At 35.6% G+C, this 17,668-nt stretch overlaps 1 protein-coding gene across 1 annotated transcript in view; it reads left to right on the top strand.

The window, feature by feature from the left end:
* CDH8 (cadherin 8) overlaps positions 1-17,668 on the top strand; it is a 150,560-nt gene that overhangs the window by 120,168 nt on the left and 12,724 nt on the right. The window contains exon 11 of the mRNA XM_075433595.1: positions 1,341-1,458. Within this exon, the coding sequence (XP_075289710.1) occupies positions 1,341-1,458 (118 nt within the window). The remainder of the gene's footprint in view (positions 1-1,340; positions 1,459-17,668) is intronic.

Raw genomic sequence — 17,668 nt, 5'->3', positions numbered from 1 at the left:
TCAGCATATTAATAAAAATGTGGTAATGAGAATTACCGGACTTTTCTCACCCCTATGGAGTAAAAGATACAGCAGCTTTGTATCACTATATATATGTTATGCTGGTTTTTTTTAAGAGCTTATTGTAATGTAAATGCACAAAGAAATAAGGTTGCTATGGGAACACTAACTCCTAATTCCTTGAAGTGTGCAAGTAACATACCAACTGTAGTATTGCACTAAGTCTGTCTTTTGCACGTAATTTTTGGTGCATTTTCAGAGGAAGAATGATTTGGTAAACAATAAAGGAAATGGATGAAAATAACTGAAATATAAGAAAGAATTCTATAGGGCATTAAGAGGTATCTATAGTTCCTGGGGAAAAAAAAAAGGGGGGACAAAGAATATGCCCAGTTTCTATTTCTTGAAAAATTCCAATCTAGATGATATTCTAAGCTTATTTCGTAAAATATCTGTGAGCTAAAAACCCATATTACTAATGCTCTGGGCTACTGGTTTTCAGGTATATTAATTGAAAACCTGGAGACAGTGAAGTGATTTTTTACAGTCAACTCTTTTACATAGTAAATGCTGGAAAGAATTAACAGTTATGTAGCCAGTAGAGACAAAAATTGCATAACTGCCTGATAAACTGCACCTATTATGTGCAGTTGACCTTCCAGACTTCACTATGCCATTATCCTTTTTCCCTATTGCTTTCCCATTCTAGCAGTGTTTGAAAAATGGAACAGTCATAAAATATATCTGTCTAAAGATACTTATTCAGGATTCCATTCTAAACCGCACTTAGCTGTGATGCAGAATTACTAGTACCTACACCAGCCCTGGGCCTGATGCATATGGATAGTTTAGTACCCTATACCTCTGCAAAGAGAAAGCTGAAAATGTTCCACCTCTGCAAAAGGGTCACCTCTGCAGTGAGACAGACAACATCTGCTTATATATTTTTCAGCTATTTATATTTTTTTCACACTGCGTAGCTCTCTTGGATCTATTATGCAGCTATTAGATTGGAGACCAACTTCTTTAAGCAAAAGCTATTCTAGGTCTCTCAGATGCAGTTATTAAAAAAAAAAGTCTATTTATGTGGTATTTAAACAATCTAAAACTTATTCCTGTAGATTTTTGTTAATAAATCTGACCTATCCAGGATATGATAGGCAAGGAATTAATTGTCTCAAATTCGTTCCTAGGTTGTCTTACAAATTATGTATGCCTATGTCATTTTTAATCTGGCATGTTGACAAATGAGAAAGTGTCCAATAGAATGAAATAGTGTTTTTCAGTACAGTATGTTTATCAGGAGTGTGAATACTTAATGAGAGCATTTTCTGTTGTAGGTAATTCAGATTGTCAGTGCCATTGACAAAGATGATCCTAAAAATGGACATTATTTCCTGTACAGTCTTCTTCCTGAAATGGTCAACAATCCAAATTTCACCATCAAGAAAAATGAAGGTAAATATGAAGCATATCTAATGTGTATCTGAACAACTTAGTTTTGAATTGCTGTGTTGACTTCCAATTACTTCACCAGTTTGTCCCTTGGGCAATTACAACGTATATAATCTGTTTAACGGTACCTTCATTATATCTCTTAAGCTATTTCCAATATCTTTACAGTAGATAAGAAGAAAGTAAAACGAATACTGATTTTAGATCCAGAAGACACCTGACTGGCTTAAATAAAATGAAAGGATAGATTTACTGCCTGTTTTATTTGTATTAATTTTAAATTCTAGACGTATGCTGTAAGGTGAAAATCTGAAATGATGTTGGTAAATAAATGTTGATCCTACGTTGACTGGATATAGGTGGGAGCATAAAATTAGGTAGCTACTAAATCACCCAAAGGAAACAGCTTTTAAGCCTGTTTGTTGTGTGTATAAAGTTTCCAAAGTGTTTCAGTTAGGCGCTTTTACTAGAAAGAGAAATCTGCTAGGTCAGCAAAGTCCAGAAGGGCACTTAGTATCACTAAGCTTTAGAGCACTGGAAGGGCATGTCATTTTGTAGTACTCTAGAAGTGGAATTTCATGCATGCTGGAAAAAGAGACCCATTTAATATTGTTGAGCAATAAATTCACACTGATCTTTTGGCACACAGATGTATTTGAAAGTCATGTGACAAAGAGCTAGCAATGAGCACAAGGATGCTATGAATAGTGTTTTATGTATTCATACTTACTTGAATATTCAGCAAAGTTTTTCCATCTTGCCTTTTTTTTTTAATTTTTTTTTTTTAATAAAACACTACCCAGTCAGGAATTTTAGTCAATTTCCATCTCTCATTGCCCTTATTTGAAATTATAATGAAGGAAATCCGTATTTACTCCATTACTAATAGGAAGTTGTATGTGTGAGGTGTATGTGCATGAGTGTAAAAGTAGTACATGAAATGTCAAATAAAGAGAAAATGTTGTTTTCATTTTTTTATTCTAGCTGTTCCAACCAAGAAGAATGATGGCACCATTTTGTTAAATGATACTATAAAAACCTAAATTCTTAAATCTGTTTAAATATAACCTGAATTTTTCTTTTCATTAGACATATTTTTCTCTTATAGCATTCACAAAGTGTATCTCTAGTTATATTTGTACTTTCATGTAGGAAATAAGTTTCTGTGTGTTTTCTGCACTTACAGGAGTAGATAAACCAAAACTCTTCAAAAAGCATTTCATAATCATCAGTAGTGTAACACAAACTGAATTAAGCATCCAAAATGTGAGGTGGTTTTCTTTGCACAGCATGACAGAGAAAAGGTCTTAGCATTGTCCTTCCAATCTGTTACCCATTTAAGACCCACTCTTACTCTTAGTCACAGCCAATGGCAAAGTGACTCCTGATCTGAGAGGAAGTGAGAAACCTTTCTATATAACGTGGTTTAGAAAAATAACTCCAATTTTGTTACAATGTTGCCACGGAGTTTTACACAGTTTTTAATCCGTTTTAATCAGTTAAATGTGTAAATCCTCTAAAACAACCAACTGAAATCTCTTGAAATTAAAAATCCATTTGAAGACACTTTTCTGATTTAATCTTTCAGTATCCAGGAATAAAATTCCAACTATGCATACCATCCTTTTCCATCAAGATTGCTCAGCCAGTTCTGGTTGATGCTAGAATATGATGTCCCACAGGAAGTAAATATTCCTGTCAAAGCCAAAATCAGGGTATAATTTGGTTGCGGTGAGGTTTCATGTCACTTAAACATCATAAATCTTTAGTAAGGCTTTATTTAGTTATGCCACTTAAACAATGAACTTGATCATGACTTTGTCTTGTGTATATCTGCTAAATAAGCATGAGCGATTATTCTTGTTGAAAAAACTCCAGTATTCCTAAAAAAACTGAACTCACAAGTCAAATTTCTCCTTAGTTTTAGTGAAGAGTGTCTAGGCTGTCTAAAAGCCAGTTTGGTGTGGTTTATTAGAAGCAATGTAAGAAAATGCCTATAAAAAACTCTACTCTCATTTCTGAAGAACTGTGTTTCTGAGGATCAGATCAGTGCATAACCCACTTAGGCTTGGAACAGAAAAACGTTTCCTTATACTGGTGGACAAAATCCTTGACATCTTGCTGACCGTGACCTCAGCCTCAACTTCCTCCCATATTCTTGGCCTTGCCAAATTCTTCAAGGTGGCAGAGACTGCTTTGATGGCTGCTGAAGAAATGCTGTCCTCTTATGGATATTATAAATGGATTGCATTTTCTCAGGAAACCTAATATGGAAACCCAATCTTTTATTTGCTAGAATTAGTAAATTTTTTCTTTATTTAAATAGATTTTTCATATTTTGCCTTTCTCCAAAATTCTCTCAAGTGCAGACAAGAAACAAAAGTACGTCTCCTCAAGAGAATTTGTGAAATGATATTACCCTTTTGGATTCTTTTGCGCTATAGATAACATTGTGGTATTTGGCAATTACTTCTCCATGAAGTAATAATGTTATCTGATCTGGTGGCACTAATATGCAAATGACATGGTTTGGCATCTGCCATCGGAAGAAAGCTGTGATGTTTTTTCTGTCCCTCATTCTAAAGAATATCTAAGATGCATGTATTTTGGAATTTTCTCTTGCTATATGGAACATAAGCATCCACATAAGCATAACCATTAATTAATTTAGTTTGTTGCCTGCAGGCTAATTCTATTGTTTAAACTGGTCAGATTGTCCTAAGGCAAGTTCACATGATGCTTCAGTAATTAACTGTGGCGCCCAAATATACTGCAAATACTGTGATCAGATACGTTGTTATCACCAAATACGTTAAACTGAGTAACACAATTGTGTATCTTCATGGGAAACCACAAAAAAACTACTTCTCCTAAGATTATATAATGTATTATAGAAATTATCCTGTGATCATATCAGAATCTGTTCCTTGAAATGGTATACCAGTATCCTTTATTTCTTTGGTCTATTAAATTTGCATATTTACCATCCCTTCTGTAGACAGGATACCGAAAACAGTAAAGGCTGTAGTGCTTTTTTGATGTAATGTAAAAATGTAAATTTAAATGTCATCATGCATCTCACTGAATGTCTCTAGATCATGTCTTAGAAATCTTTACTTTTTATGTCTCCTGGTCTGTTCTTTCTGTTCTTTTCTGAACTCAAATGTCTGTTACTGAGTAGTATTTCTTAGGCTTTGTGCCTTGGCTAAATGGGCAGCTACTGATAACCTGAAGTAAAGCAATCCTACTCTCTCAAACTGTAATACAAGGAACACCAATCATTTAGATTGCCAGATACATAAACCTTTTTCCCTTCACAAGAGAAATAATAAACTTATGTAATAAAAATATAGGAAGTTAATGCAACATGGAAATCATGTAATGTTTTTCGTGTTAGTCCTGATGACCCAACCTGTGACTCCATGATATAACAAATCCTTAACTGCATAAACTCATATAGACTGAGTACTCACTTATTTTTCACATGTCTTTGTGCTGGGTTTCTGTGTAGGAACAGAAATGGGAAAAATTAAAATAAATGTTTTGTATAGTGTGTCTGACAAACTTCAAACCAGAAAAAACTTAAAACTTCAGATGAAAACATATGACGTTTAGGCAGATGTTGATGCACTCTAGTAATGTGTTGTAGATTCCTTAGCTGAATGAAATTAACCCTTCCAAAATGCTGCAGGATCACAATAAATGACAAAAAACTGACAGGAATTTAGACAACTCATAAGGATTTTGTACTGTCATGGCATCAGTAAATTGAAATGAGACCTCTGGGAATTAGCATTTGTTGATAATCTTTTTTCAGGTGAGCCGTCTTCATGAAGCGTTACCTAAAATCTAATGCCAGTATGTGGATCATCTCCTGCATCGCAAACAATAGGCTCACAGCAATACCTGTTTTCAGCATTGATTTCCTAATGTTCTTATGGTTTCCTTAGGTGGTAGAAGTGAGAACAGAATTTCATGATAAAAGCATTTTTGCAGATGTGAACATTTTGGTATGCTACCAATGTAATTTTTACTTTCAAAATATAGCAAATACATCTTTGCCATAAAGTAAAAGAGACTTAAAGTTTTTCCCAAAAGATGTTTCCATTGCTATTCCATTTTTCTTATGCCAAATTCTGTTTCCTAATGGAATAAACCCCAAATCATATGTTCTACAGTGCCTTTGGATGCAGTGACTTTGGATTTCTTCTGACAGAAGAAATGGTGCATGTCTGCAGTATAAATGTAATATTACATATCTCTTACTAGGGCTCATGTAGTAGAAGTCACAGGGTTTCTTGGAACATGGACAGGCCTTATCTTTGGGTTAAGAGAACCATCTTATTGGCTTTCATTCTTATTCCTGCAGAAGTCCAATAGCCTTACAAGTAACCAATCTCTCCGCTCCCCAAAATATTCAGTGTCCATCCAGTGATTTGAGCTCTGAATTTGGGCCAACCTGATTTTAGTGAATGCATAGTAAAGAGGGTTTTTTTCTTTTTAAATTGTAGCATTCTATATACTTCAGTGACAAACTGTTCTGTTGGTTCTCTATAACAAACAATATTTATTCTCAGCCATGCTTAGTCTATTACACCTATGATACCTATAATATCTCCAAGAATGTTCATGTTTAAATGTCCATTTCTTTTGTTCTTTCCATCTAGCAAGTTTAATCTGTCACTTATGTCCTCATTGTGCCACCCAGAAAATATAGGCAATGTGTCATGTATTTAAAAGGAAATAGCCTCGTATAATTGCTTCAATCACTAAATGGTTTGCATGGCTTTATATACTGTTACACATCTTAATTTAAAATATTTGCTATTTCACATCACTTCTTTACCATTAATAAACAAATATTTCTAAGCTATTTAGAAATGGCCAGAGAAGACAATTACATGCAACCTCTTTTAGATGTCCTAACAATGAAAACAAATTATCAGCACTGCTTCATTTTTGAAAGTACTTCTGTGTCACTATGTTTTTAATGTGATAAAACCTAGATTTTTTCCACATCTTTTTCCTGAAAATATTTTTAGCAGCATCTGTCAAATGCATACCTGGAGGGTGAGTCTTTTGTTCCCACAAGAGTAGCTCTCATGTTAAAATGAGTTTCTTTCCCTGAATCAGTTTCTTTTGGCATTTCTCGATAAGTCTCTCTGCCATTGTCTCAGCTGCCAGCTAAAGCTCCTTCTGTGATTTTGATTGACTTTTCTTTCCAAATATATACCTCAGAGAGCTAAGAGTTGGCACTGCTATTTCATTGCCCTCCTTCCACTTTGCCCAATTTCAAAGTTAACCCACTGACCTCAGGTACAAATTGCCTTAGCAAGGACATCATTAAACTCATCATTTCTTGATGGATGTACAATGAACATCTAGAATAACAGCACCCATATGGTCCCTTGGATATAAGCAGTAAATCCTCATACATTTTTGCAGTTTCACACAATTTTTCAAGAGCCTTGGGAAACTCTGGCCCAGCTGCCATCTGCACTAGAGGGTGTTTCACAATGGCAATTTTTGAGCGAAAGCACATGCTTATATATTTCTAATGTGTTTAAATATCATCCTCATTTCTTTTAGATATCAATAATTCGACTTTCATGGTACAGCTCTAAAATGTACCAAGTCACATCCTTGTTAGTGGTTTTCTTGAAAACCAAAATTAAGTGATGTAATCAGGGATGTGTCTTGCATCCTATAAGTAAATATTTTACTACGATGTCTGTCAGTATTAGTGGTATGAAGTAACATCTAGAAGACTGCACGTAAAAGTGCGGAAGAATATGCTGCATAATCTAGGAAACAGCACTGATCAGCATCTCTCTTAATAGGCATAGTTTTGTCACCAGAAGTCATAAGGAATACTTGCATAGCAAGGTGCATTCAGTGTGAAAGCAGTAGAGTTAAAAATAAATTATTCCAATATATTAAGAAACAACAAACACAAATTAACCTATAACCTGGCACTTCTGTGCCAGAATCTGCCATCCACAGGCACACATCATGTTTCTCCAAGAGTGTTCATAGTGTGAAAAAATGTATTATAAATTTCATATTATCAATACTTTTCTCAGCATGACATTAAAACTGGAGCTGTTTAAATAGCAAAGCTCAACATTTTTATAAACTGAGGATACCAGAACAATCAAAGATTATTGACTTTTTGTATGAATGACATAGTTATTGATGAAATTGTTAATATAAAATTATTGAAAGATTTCCTTTTTAGTGTGGGTGATTTTGTTCAATAAGTTCTTTTTTGCTTATGTTATAAATTGTGACATAGATTTTATAAGAAGAAATGCAAGAAAGCATAAAGATGATGTTGATGTTTTGCTGAGTAGAAAGGTCTAAGTTTTATCAGAACAAATCATGTGATAGTTAAGGTAGCTAAGCTCCATGAAAAATTTTAGTTCTGTAGATTTAGACTCTTCTGACATTAAATTGTATTTCTGAAAACTCTTAATTATTCTTTCAGATGCATGCTTACCTTTTTCAGTTAAAAACAAAATGTGATTTACAGGCCTGAACTACTATATTCTACTTACGATCTACAAGTTATAGTACAGTGCTGGGTCTGAGTCCCTTTCTAGGAGTAATGTCTCAAGCATGTCTTGGTCTGTGTGCTGGGAAGCATGTAAGAATTATGTTCTGGCTGTGTGGTGATAAGAGAACACCATGCTACCTTACTGCTGCCAGATTAAACTACAACGCTCCCTCACTATTGGAGCAGACAGGCAGGAATATCATGGCCTGAAAAAGGAAAGGACAGATTTAAGCTTCTACTTCATTAATATGCAAAAAAGTGGTACTCAGCCAGTGCAAATACTTTTCCTGGAGTGAGTGGATGTGCATTAGGTGGTAAGTGACAAGTCCCTGAAATAATTTGTTTTTATAACATGGGAATGCAGAGGAAAAGCATTTCCTTATTTATTATACTTAGGTTTCTTCATCTTTAGTCCTTAGACAATTGACCTGATTGAACCTGCTTTGGATCAGAAAATATGTTAGATTATTCTTTGTAGGAAAAGGAATCAATTTTCTTATTTACGTATCTGACAATTCTAAGATGTAATATCCTATGAAGTAACAGACTGTGTCTAAAGACTCAAAAAGATGAGCCCTTTCTGCTAGTGATTATGTGATAACCAACTTGAGGCAGAAATTGGTACTATAGATCTTTAGACTATTCTCAAATTCTAGAAGACTGGTAGAATTTCCAGTTAATGATAATATTACCAAGGGACCCCAATACATTCCAGTAATGCTCAGAAGTCTTGCCAGGCACTGAGTGCATATCCATTTCCACTATATAATTTCACATTGCAGTTGAAGTAACATATTCAACTACTTTCTACTATAGCATTTTGCAGTCCTAGCAGGGTTACACTTTTCTATGGCACAGTAGTGTTAGTCCCATCAAGTCTGAGAATGTCAGTGAAAATATTCTCAGTATATATCTTTCATACTCAGTTGCTTTCTGCTTCCTTTCCCCTTTCTTTCTTTACTATCATCACTATTGACTATGTTCTGTTATTCCCTGATGTTCTGTTTTCCCTTGATGTTGAATATCAGTTAAGTGCGATTTGAAACAACTTCCCTGGCATACGAGGATGTGATGTTATTTTCTGAAGTGAAGATTAGGTTAACGTAGATGGGAAACCAGCATTTTTCCACTCCAGTCCTTTGTGTGCCACTTCCTTCACTGACACCTGCTTCTGCTGTCTTTCCCGTCTTTCTTCTTGCATGCAGATCACTGCTCTTTCCGGACTCCCTTCTAATTAGAACCACAGAACAGGTGAAGACTAAGTGCAGTTCCTCTGCAAACATACTTTTTAACCTGATCTGGATTATTTACACCTTCTTAGACTGGTTATGTGCTTTTCACCACTTTGATAAGCTAAAGAGATGAATCCTTCTTGGTGCACAGAGCTGCTCTAGCTGAAACTGAGTGTCAGAAAAATAGAATCAACTCTTCAAAGACTCCACTACCAAGCCTCTCCACACTTTGACCATTCTGTCTCTCTTGTCCATCTGAAACCTTATTCACTCCTCTCCTGTATTCAGGATACAGGGCTCCAGACAGATTCCCTCTCTCCTCCGCCCTAAGCCAGATGTGATCCATCAAGTCTTCCTTCGACTGGACAGGCGAACCCGATGAATGAACCAGCAAGGAAGGGGCCATCTGGTAAGCCGATTGTCCTGTTTTAGGCATCTTTAGGCTCTTCTTCAGCTCTGCTGTGTTCCCCGGCACATCTGTACTTTTTACAGTTTTGTAGCTAGCAAAGTGTTTCTCTGGAAGTACTTATGTTCCAAATGCTGTTTAAACTTTCAGTCCTGTTTTAGTTTAGCTTTGTGACAACAACTTCTTCCCAAGCCTTGCAAATACAAACTTTCAGACAATTACAGAACAGTTGGATATGCACATTGGAAAATGAGACTAATGTCCACAGCATCACATCATTGCAGATAGCGCGTCTTTTTTCCATCATATGAATCAATCACAATTACATAGCTGTTTCAGGACATTTACGTAAACATGACCCAGCCCAAAACAACATAAAATGTGAGTGGTGAAATACAGGATAATACTGTATATATGCAGCATGCCAGTATGCATACATGACCAAAGAGACTTTTACTTCGCTCATTCTTAATTTATTGTTTGTGCTGCTAGCAACATGATGTTGCCAAGGTGTCAATTATGTTTCATTTTATAAATCAAACTAATTAAGAACCAGATGCAATCTGAGTGAAAAAGATCTGAGGTCAGTGTTGTGCACCATATGTACAACTGTAGTTACTCATGATGAGGAGATAGATTGTACAGCTGTGAATTTTCCTGCTGTAGGAGTTTCATTGTGCTCGGATGGTGTAACATAGTTATGTTTCTTTTTCCAGTTTATTTCTTTAATTTCATAATAAAACTGAAGTGAGCCATACTGCCATGACATTAAAAGACTAAGTAAGGGATAAAAGGCATGAAAACAAGACAGAAAAGGAAAAGAATTTGGTCAGCAAATTAACATGAAAGTAAATGTATTTTAGTAATTATATGGAACATGAAAGAAAGAAATAACAGAGATAAGAACAAATTGAATCTTCAGCGTGACTTCATTTCAGACACATAATGGGGAAAATAAACATTAAATCAGGGTCTCAAAAATGAACTGCTTAGCAGACAGAAAGGTGTTTTTAATGATTACAAAACTTCTCAACTAAGTGCTGTCAGGACAACAATAAGATCTGCAGTACTATCTCTTTGGAATTTGTCTTCCAATGAAACATTGCTCCAATAGCCTTTTCATTTTCAGAGGTTCCCTAAGTGCTTTAAAAACATAACTCCTTGAAAGCTAACAACACCCATGATTTATATTCTAGAACTTTAAACATATTTCTACGTTAATACGTTATTAAATGGGTTTAATTCACTGAGTAGGAGGAATGATGTCCTAGAGCTGAAGGTTCTGGTAGGGCCTCTACCCCTTCACTGCTTCAATATATTACCTGACAGAGACATATTGCATCTTGAGAAGTCCACCCCTGTTTTCACCTTATTGTTAGGCTTTGGGTTGTTTTGAATATTTGGATTTTCTCTCTAAGTAACTAATCAGTAATTATGTCATTAGTCTGTTTTTATTCCTTTTTTTGCACCTTGCAAATTTATTGGTTGCTCTCATTATGGAATATTTCTTTGTTTTATCATGTTCTAAATACAGGCTGTTGAGGGTGAATAAAAATTATTAGTTGCTCTAATTATACTTTTCTTTTGTCAGTTAATGAGGAACTAAAGAGTCCCATTTTAAAGTTTCAGTTGTAGTAAAGATTAAAAGAACCCCAACACTCTTGTCCTAGAGGAAGAATCTAAACAGACTAAAAATAAAAACAGTGTAAGCAGGAGTCATCACATATTAGCTGTTAAATTTTCCTTTGATTAGTAAAAACCTCCTTTTAGCATTATAACAGATACAAAGCATACAGACTGTTTTGCACATAGTTTCTCTGTTAAAATAGAAGGTATTAATTTTTCACACTTAGCCTCAAGGCTTGTCTGATAAACCATCGCACAGCTAACATTATAATGTGAATTAAAAAGACAAAGACCATGTTCCAATTTGCATTTTGTTTTGAAGCAATTACACAAGTGGTGTACAGGAAGTAAGTAATTACTATTGGAATTACACTCCTCCTTCCTAAGAAGTGACCGTTACATTGATTATTATGTGAACTCTGCGTCTATACATTCTCCTAAACTTGACTGGTGTGGCCATATTTATTCCATACCCTTTCACTTCCTCCTTTTAAGGAGGTGACTGTTCAAAAATAGGCTGTATTTCTCTGGCAAGAACAAATATAGCAGTGACATTAAAGGAAATATGAATTTTGTAATCATTTTGACCAGAGCTTCTCACGTCAAGCTTTAAAGAATAAGGGTGACAAAGCTTTTATTCAGTTGGTTGGGGGTTTTTTATATAGTTTACAACATTTTTCCATCAAGTTCTGATTTTGTAATTTGTATGGGTGGCCTTGTTGTAAAATGGGTCACTTTCTTGATCTTCATTTAATTCTATGTAATTAGGATGTATTCTATTTGGCAAGCATCCAGTAATTAGTGATATATTTATGTAATTATTAGTATTTATTATTTATATTATAAACATGCCTAGAAGGCAATCCATTCAGAGGCCAGAAAAGAGGTAGAGTACATGATTTTACTGAGTGTAAACATCTTACACACTGAGCCAAATGCAGAAAATAAATGAAATGCGTAAGTTGACCTGTCTAGTCTGGGGAGAGAGTTTGCATATCCTAAAATGATACAACGTGCATACTTGGGAATCAACGCTGATTACAGAGGGAGTGGAGATGGCCCCCTGTTTGAAGTGAGATAACAAGCCAGCTTGTTAAGGAGAGATAAATAGAAGAACCTCAAGAAAAGGACCAGATGTCTGCTTGATGGTGTTGAAGAGGGAGAGCTAGTGGGGTCCATCAAAGGTAACATGGATGGATGCATAGTCAGATTACAGTGAATCAGCAAAGCAGTGGTAGCTGTCTGCCCATATTGAGATAGGAAAGTCAGATCACCCCAGCTTGCCCTAAACTAATGTGGGCTCAAGTAAGTGAACTTCACTTTTGCTACAGAGTAAGGGCTATGTATATTCTTGAGCAGTAACTGTAACACTATAGTAATTTTTTTTCATGCATCTGATTCTATAGTAAAAGATAAGTCAGGAATAAAGTCTTCTCTGTGGAGTTTTGAATGGAGGTAGGTATTGCAGTCATAAACCTTAAAAGGAGCATCAATAATAATCACTGAATGTTGATGAAAGTACTCTGCTGTATTCTATAGAACGTTGGACTGTCTTGAACATGAACACTGACTTTTTTCTTCTCTTTCACTTTTAGAATGTAATAAATGACATAACAGTTTCACATTGCTTTCCTAAAAAGACATAGAACTTCTTGGTTTTGTTTGTGTTTTGTTAGAAAACTCATTCAGTCTAACCTAAAATTAAAGCTAAAGTCTAGGTTATAGGAAATAATAAGAAATAAAATATAAATGTTTCCTGTAACCTTTTTGAACTTGTCACTCCCTAACTTTGCTTAACTCTGTCATGTCCCTTCCTGTAATGTTTTCATCCATTATATATGACCCTTCTGTAAATTATACAGTGTTCACCCCAATAAAGATTAAGACCTTGTGATCTAAGAGCACTCTACAGGAGCGATGGCTTTTTGGCTAAGGAATTGTTCTGGAGCTCGGCATAGTTTTCTATAGCTTGGTTACCTGTATGATTTTGGACAAGTCATTTAATCACTGTGCCTGTCACTGTGCCATGCGTACACTGCAGACGTTCTTTTAAAACATTCATCTGATATGGACATATGACATTAATGGCACCTTTAGCAGCTCCCTATGGATTGGTAAAGACTGGGGTTTTCAAGAGTGCGTTACAGTGTCTCTTTGGATTCTTCTGAAACTCCCAGTTAGAAAACATGTAGAAGCTCTTCTGTAGCTCAGGGGAGGAAATGGTGGAGCCCAGTCTAATGACAGCTGTAGCTAAAGCATTGTTGTATCTTTGATGCAAGCTGGAATACTAAATATAGAGGAAGGTTTTTTAGACTTGGTTCTACACTTTATGTCTCCTTCTACAACATCTTTACCCCACAACATTACTATTTCTGTCTTTGTACTACTATTTTCTATTTTTAAATGAGAAAAATATTTTTTATAACAAATCAACTTTCTCATATTTTGTGCTTGTCTTCTGCTAATATGCAAGACCAAAAGATGTATTTGCCAAAAACTTTATAGAGTTCTAATGCAGTCTGTCTAGCAGAACAACCTGCTTCAAAACTTTGTGTAAAGAACTTTATCTTTTTGTAGACTAAAATTGTTTTTCTTAATCTTTTTTCTTCTCTTTTTCCCACTGAGGAAACATGTATCTTTCTCAAAGTATCTGTTGTTTTTTTCTACTCTCCTTTTTGACCATTTAAGTTTTCTTTCATAATCATGGTGGGGATTTGGGCATATTAAGATGTATTCTCCTTTCCCAGTAGAATTGCCTAGTGTCTTGTAATACTTTTCAGAGAATCACAGAATGGTAGGGGTTGGAAGGGACCTCTGCAGATCGCCTAGTCCAACCCCACTGCCAAAGCAGATTCACCTAGACCAGGTTGCACAGGACCACGTCCAGGCGGGTTTTGAATATCTCCAGAGAAGGAGACTCCACAACCCCTCTGGGCAGCCTGTTCCAGTGCTCTGTCACACTCAAAGAAGTTCTACCTCATGTTCAGATGGAACTTCCTGTGCTTCAATCTGTGCCCATTGCCTATTGTCCTGTCGCTGGGCATCACTGAAAAGAGTCTGGCCCCATCCTCTTGACACCCACCCTTAAGATATTTATAGGCATTTATAAGGTCCCCTCTCAGTCTTCTTTTCTTCAGGCTAAACAAGCCCAGCTCTCTCAGCCTTTCCTCATAGGAGAGATGCTCCAGTCTCCTAATCGTCTTCATAGCCCTCCACTGGACTCTCTCCAGTAGATCCAGTAGTAGATCTTTTACTTGATCCTCTTTCATATTTTTATTGCAGCTTCTGCCTATGGACTTCATTTGTACTTTGCCAGACTCTTCATCATGAATTAGGAGACAACAGGGAACAGCTTCACAGTGATATGCAAGTTGTTCTCTTAGCATAGAGATGCATTATGTATTTTTGCTTTATAACTTCTCTGCTTGATACAAAGAGAATGAATGAATAAGATGTCGCACATATATTTCAGTTGTGACTTACAAATGTTTTACTGTTTGCAGAATCTCCATCCTTGGAGATATTCAAAAGCTGCCTGGATATGGTCCTGGGCTCTAGATAGCTGTGCTTGAATAGAGGGGTAGACCAGATGACCTCCAGAGGTCCCTTCCAACCTGAACCATTATGATTCTATGAAAACTCTAGAACATCTTATGAACAGATGCTATAGTTTGCAGATATTTACCAATAGAAGCATTGACTTTGTAATATCTCTACAGCAATGAGGCAGAATTCAAATGCTGACATCTTTCCCTAGCTCCTTTTTCTTTCCAAGTTATGTGTTGTGTCATGCAACGTATATAGCAAAGTTAGGGTCTTGCAGTATGTCTCAGTCTTGAAATTTAAGTGCATATGCACGTGTGTTCCTGTAGACCTGCTTTGATTCTCTGTAAGCTGTCTGTGTATGCTAGTTTGGAACTTCCGGCTATGCCAAGTTTTCTCTATGTAATGTTTCCATGGTGTGCAGAAAGGTTCCCAAGAGTATCTGGAACGTTTCATTTGAAAACTTTATAGAATCTGTTCTACTCTATAGATGTGCAGTTGTTTTTTTCACTTACTGAAATTCCTGCTCTGGATGCATTTCGCTGTTCCCTGCATTTCAAATGACCACTAGTTCTCACCATAGGAAACATGTCCTCATTGAGAGGTGTGCATATAAGAAGACATTATGTATATACTTTGGGTGTAAGACAGAGGTATAAATTACTGCCATTATTGGCCTGATGGTAACAAATCGTTATTGTTATATGTAATCTGCATATGAGAATGTCTTCAGATAGTCATAATCATGCTGCCTGTGTGCCTGGGGCAATCTTTACCATAGCATTTCAGTCTTTCAGATTACAAAAATCTAATATAACTCCTGATGACATTTACAAAATATTTAATGGCAGTCCTTTCAGTTCTCTCACAGAAATTATTCTCAGTGAAGTTAAAGGGAGTTCTGCATACATAAGAACTGCAGGATCTTGTGCTTTTTAAAATCAAAGCCACATTTTTTTCTTAAGTGACACCAGCTCAAGAAAATGTTAAGTCAAAAATATTTCAATTTATTTTCAGACTTAAAATACCTCAGCCAATATAAGTCATATTTAACTTTCAGTGCTCTTTGGCAGAGAGTACACCTTCTAAATTTCTTCTCATAGTAAGTTGTTATGTCAGAGTTATAAACCCCTGAAAATTGGGATTTTGTAATGGAAGTGCTGACAAGACCTTTATTACAGCAGTACAAATGGGTGGCATTCCAATAAATGCTGGGGGTTTTTTTATAGTCTGATTTTTTCTTTCTGCCAGTGTATTTCAAAGTGAACATTATTTAAAAAGTAATAGCATAATAGAAATACACTGGTATGGCTTGAATTTGGCTCTCTAACTGTTATAACAAAACTTCAATATGGTAGATATATCTGATTCCCGATTCAGTTTTAAAGGACTGTTATATGATCTACTGGTAAATTGTTTTACATTCTTACCATGTGCATGTATATATTCCATACAGTATTGGAAGAGAAAAGACAACTAACATGTCATGGAGGAGTGGATGTTAAGTTGCTTAGTGTGAAATTCACTTCAATGCCCAGAACAGATCACATTTAGAAACCAAAATGTTCCTGCTTAAGTTTTATTTTTCTTACTATGGTATTCATAGTTTACATTCTAGAAAGAAAAATGCACTTCAAACATCTGTGATTGTCTTCATAGTCATGAAGACTCTGAACTTTTCCAGACCCTAGAAGTAAGACACTGAAGTCAAAATTGAAGGATGTGTGTGAAATGAGGAAGATGAAGAACATAGGATGGAATTCTTGGAACCCTTCCATCACCTAATAAAAATACTGTGACCTAATAAAAGTACTATAAATTTAATTGAATCTGCTTGAGATTTAGCTTTACACATAAGAGAACCCCAAATCAATGTAATATGTAAAACTGTAAATCTCACAGTGACCCAAGGGGCTTAGATACCTATCTTTCGTTAGTTTCACCTCCTAGACTACACTTGTAAGTACACATTCATAGAAAGAATAAGAATCCATTATCCCTAAAGAGAAATACAGATGGCAAAGCCTTGGGATATTTTGGCTGTTTTATTTATCTTTGCAGCATTGTGTTGGAATCTGACAACACAGTAATGGAAAGCTCTTGGTTCAAATGCAAAATGTAGCCATTATTTGATCAAAGCATTATAAACCACAGTATTACTTTCTGAAACTTTTTGGTTAAAATAGCAAGATAATAGAGTTAACTAGAATATGTACATTTCAAAAATGATCCATCAGTCTATGCAAATTGCTGTGTTAATATTGTATTTTTAATGCTAAGCACATTTGACAGCCATTTCATTTCTCTTTCTAAACTGGAGCTTGGAAACCTGCATTAATTCTTACATTTTACAGATGTAACATTCAATGCAAATGCCATGTAGTGATGTGATCCGAATAAAGTAAAGCATGTCAAAGCAATGTGACTATTCATAAACAAGTTTGTGGCTGGTTTGTTGAACACAGAAGAGAAAAAAGCGAGGCAAAAGCCAGTGCTGTTTTAGCATATTTTACATCTTCACTGGCCTGAATTTGCTTCAGATTATGGGAATGTCAACCATAACTGGCACCAGGAGTTTCAGAAGAGATAAATGGGCATAACATCAGAATGGGTGAGATTAAAATCAGGTATGTTGGGTGCAGTTCAGACAACTGTGGTAACTATGTAACTTAAACACACCCAGAGCCCAAAGTTTCCTAGTTTGACTTGCCATAAGTATCTGTAAATTAAAAAGAGAGAGAGGTGCTATGTCCTAATTATTTCTCTACCCCGTTAACAATAAAGCTAGTACTGTTTCAGACTCAATGCGTGCTTCTACATCATTGTTTTTTCAGCAGGGATTTTCTGTCC

The sequence above is a fragment of the Opisthocomus hoazin genome, chromosome 12 (genome assembly GCF_030867145.1).
Source record: "Opisthocomus hoazin isolate bOpiHoa1 chromosome 12, bOpiHoa1.hap1, whole genome shotgun sequence".
Taxonomy (NCBI): Eukaryota; Metazoa; Chordata; class Aves; order Opisthocomiformes; family Opisthocomidae; genus Opisthocomus; species Opisthocomus hoazin.
This window is presented reverse-complemented; position numbering and strand designations above follow the sequence as displayed.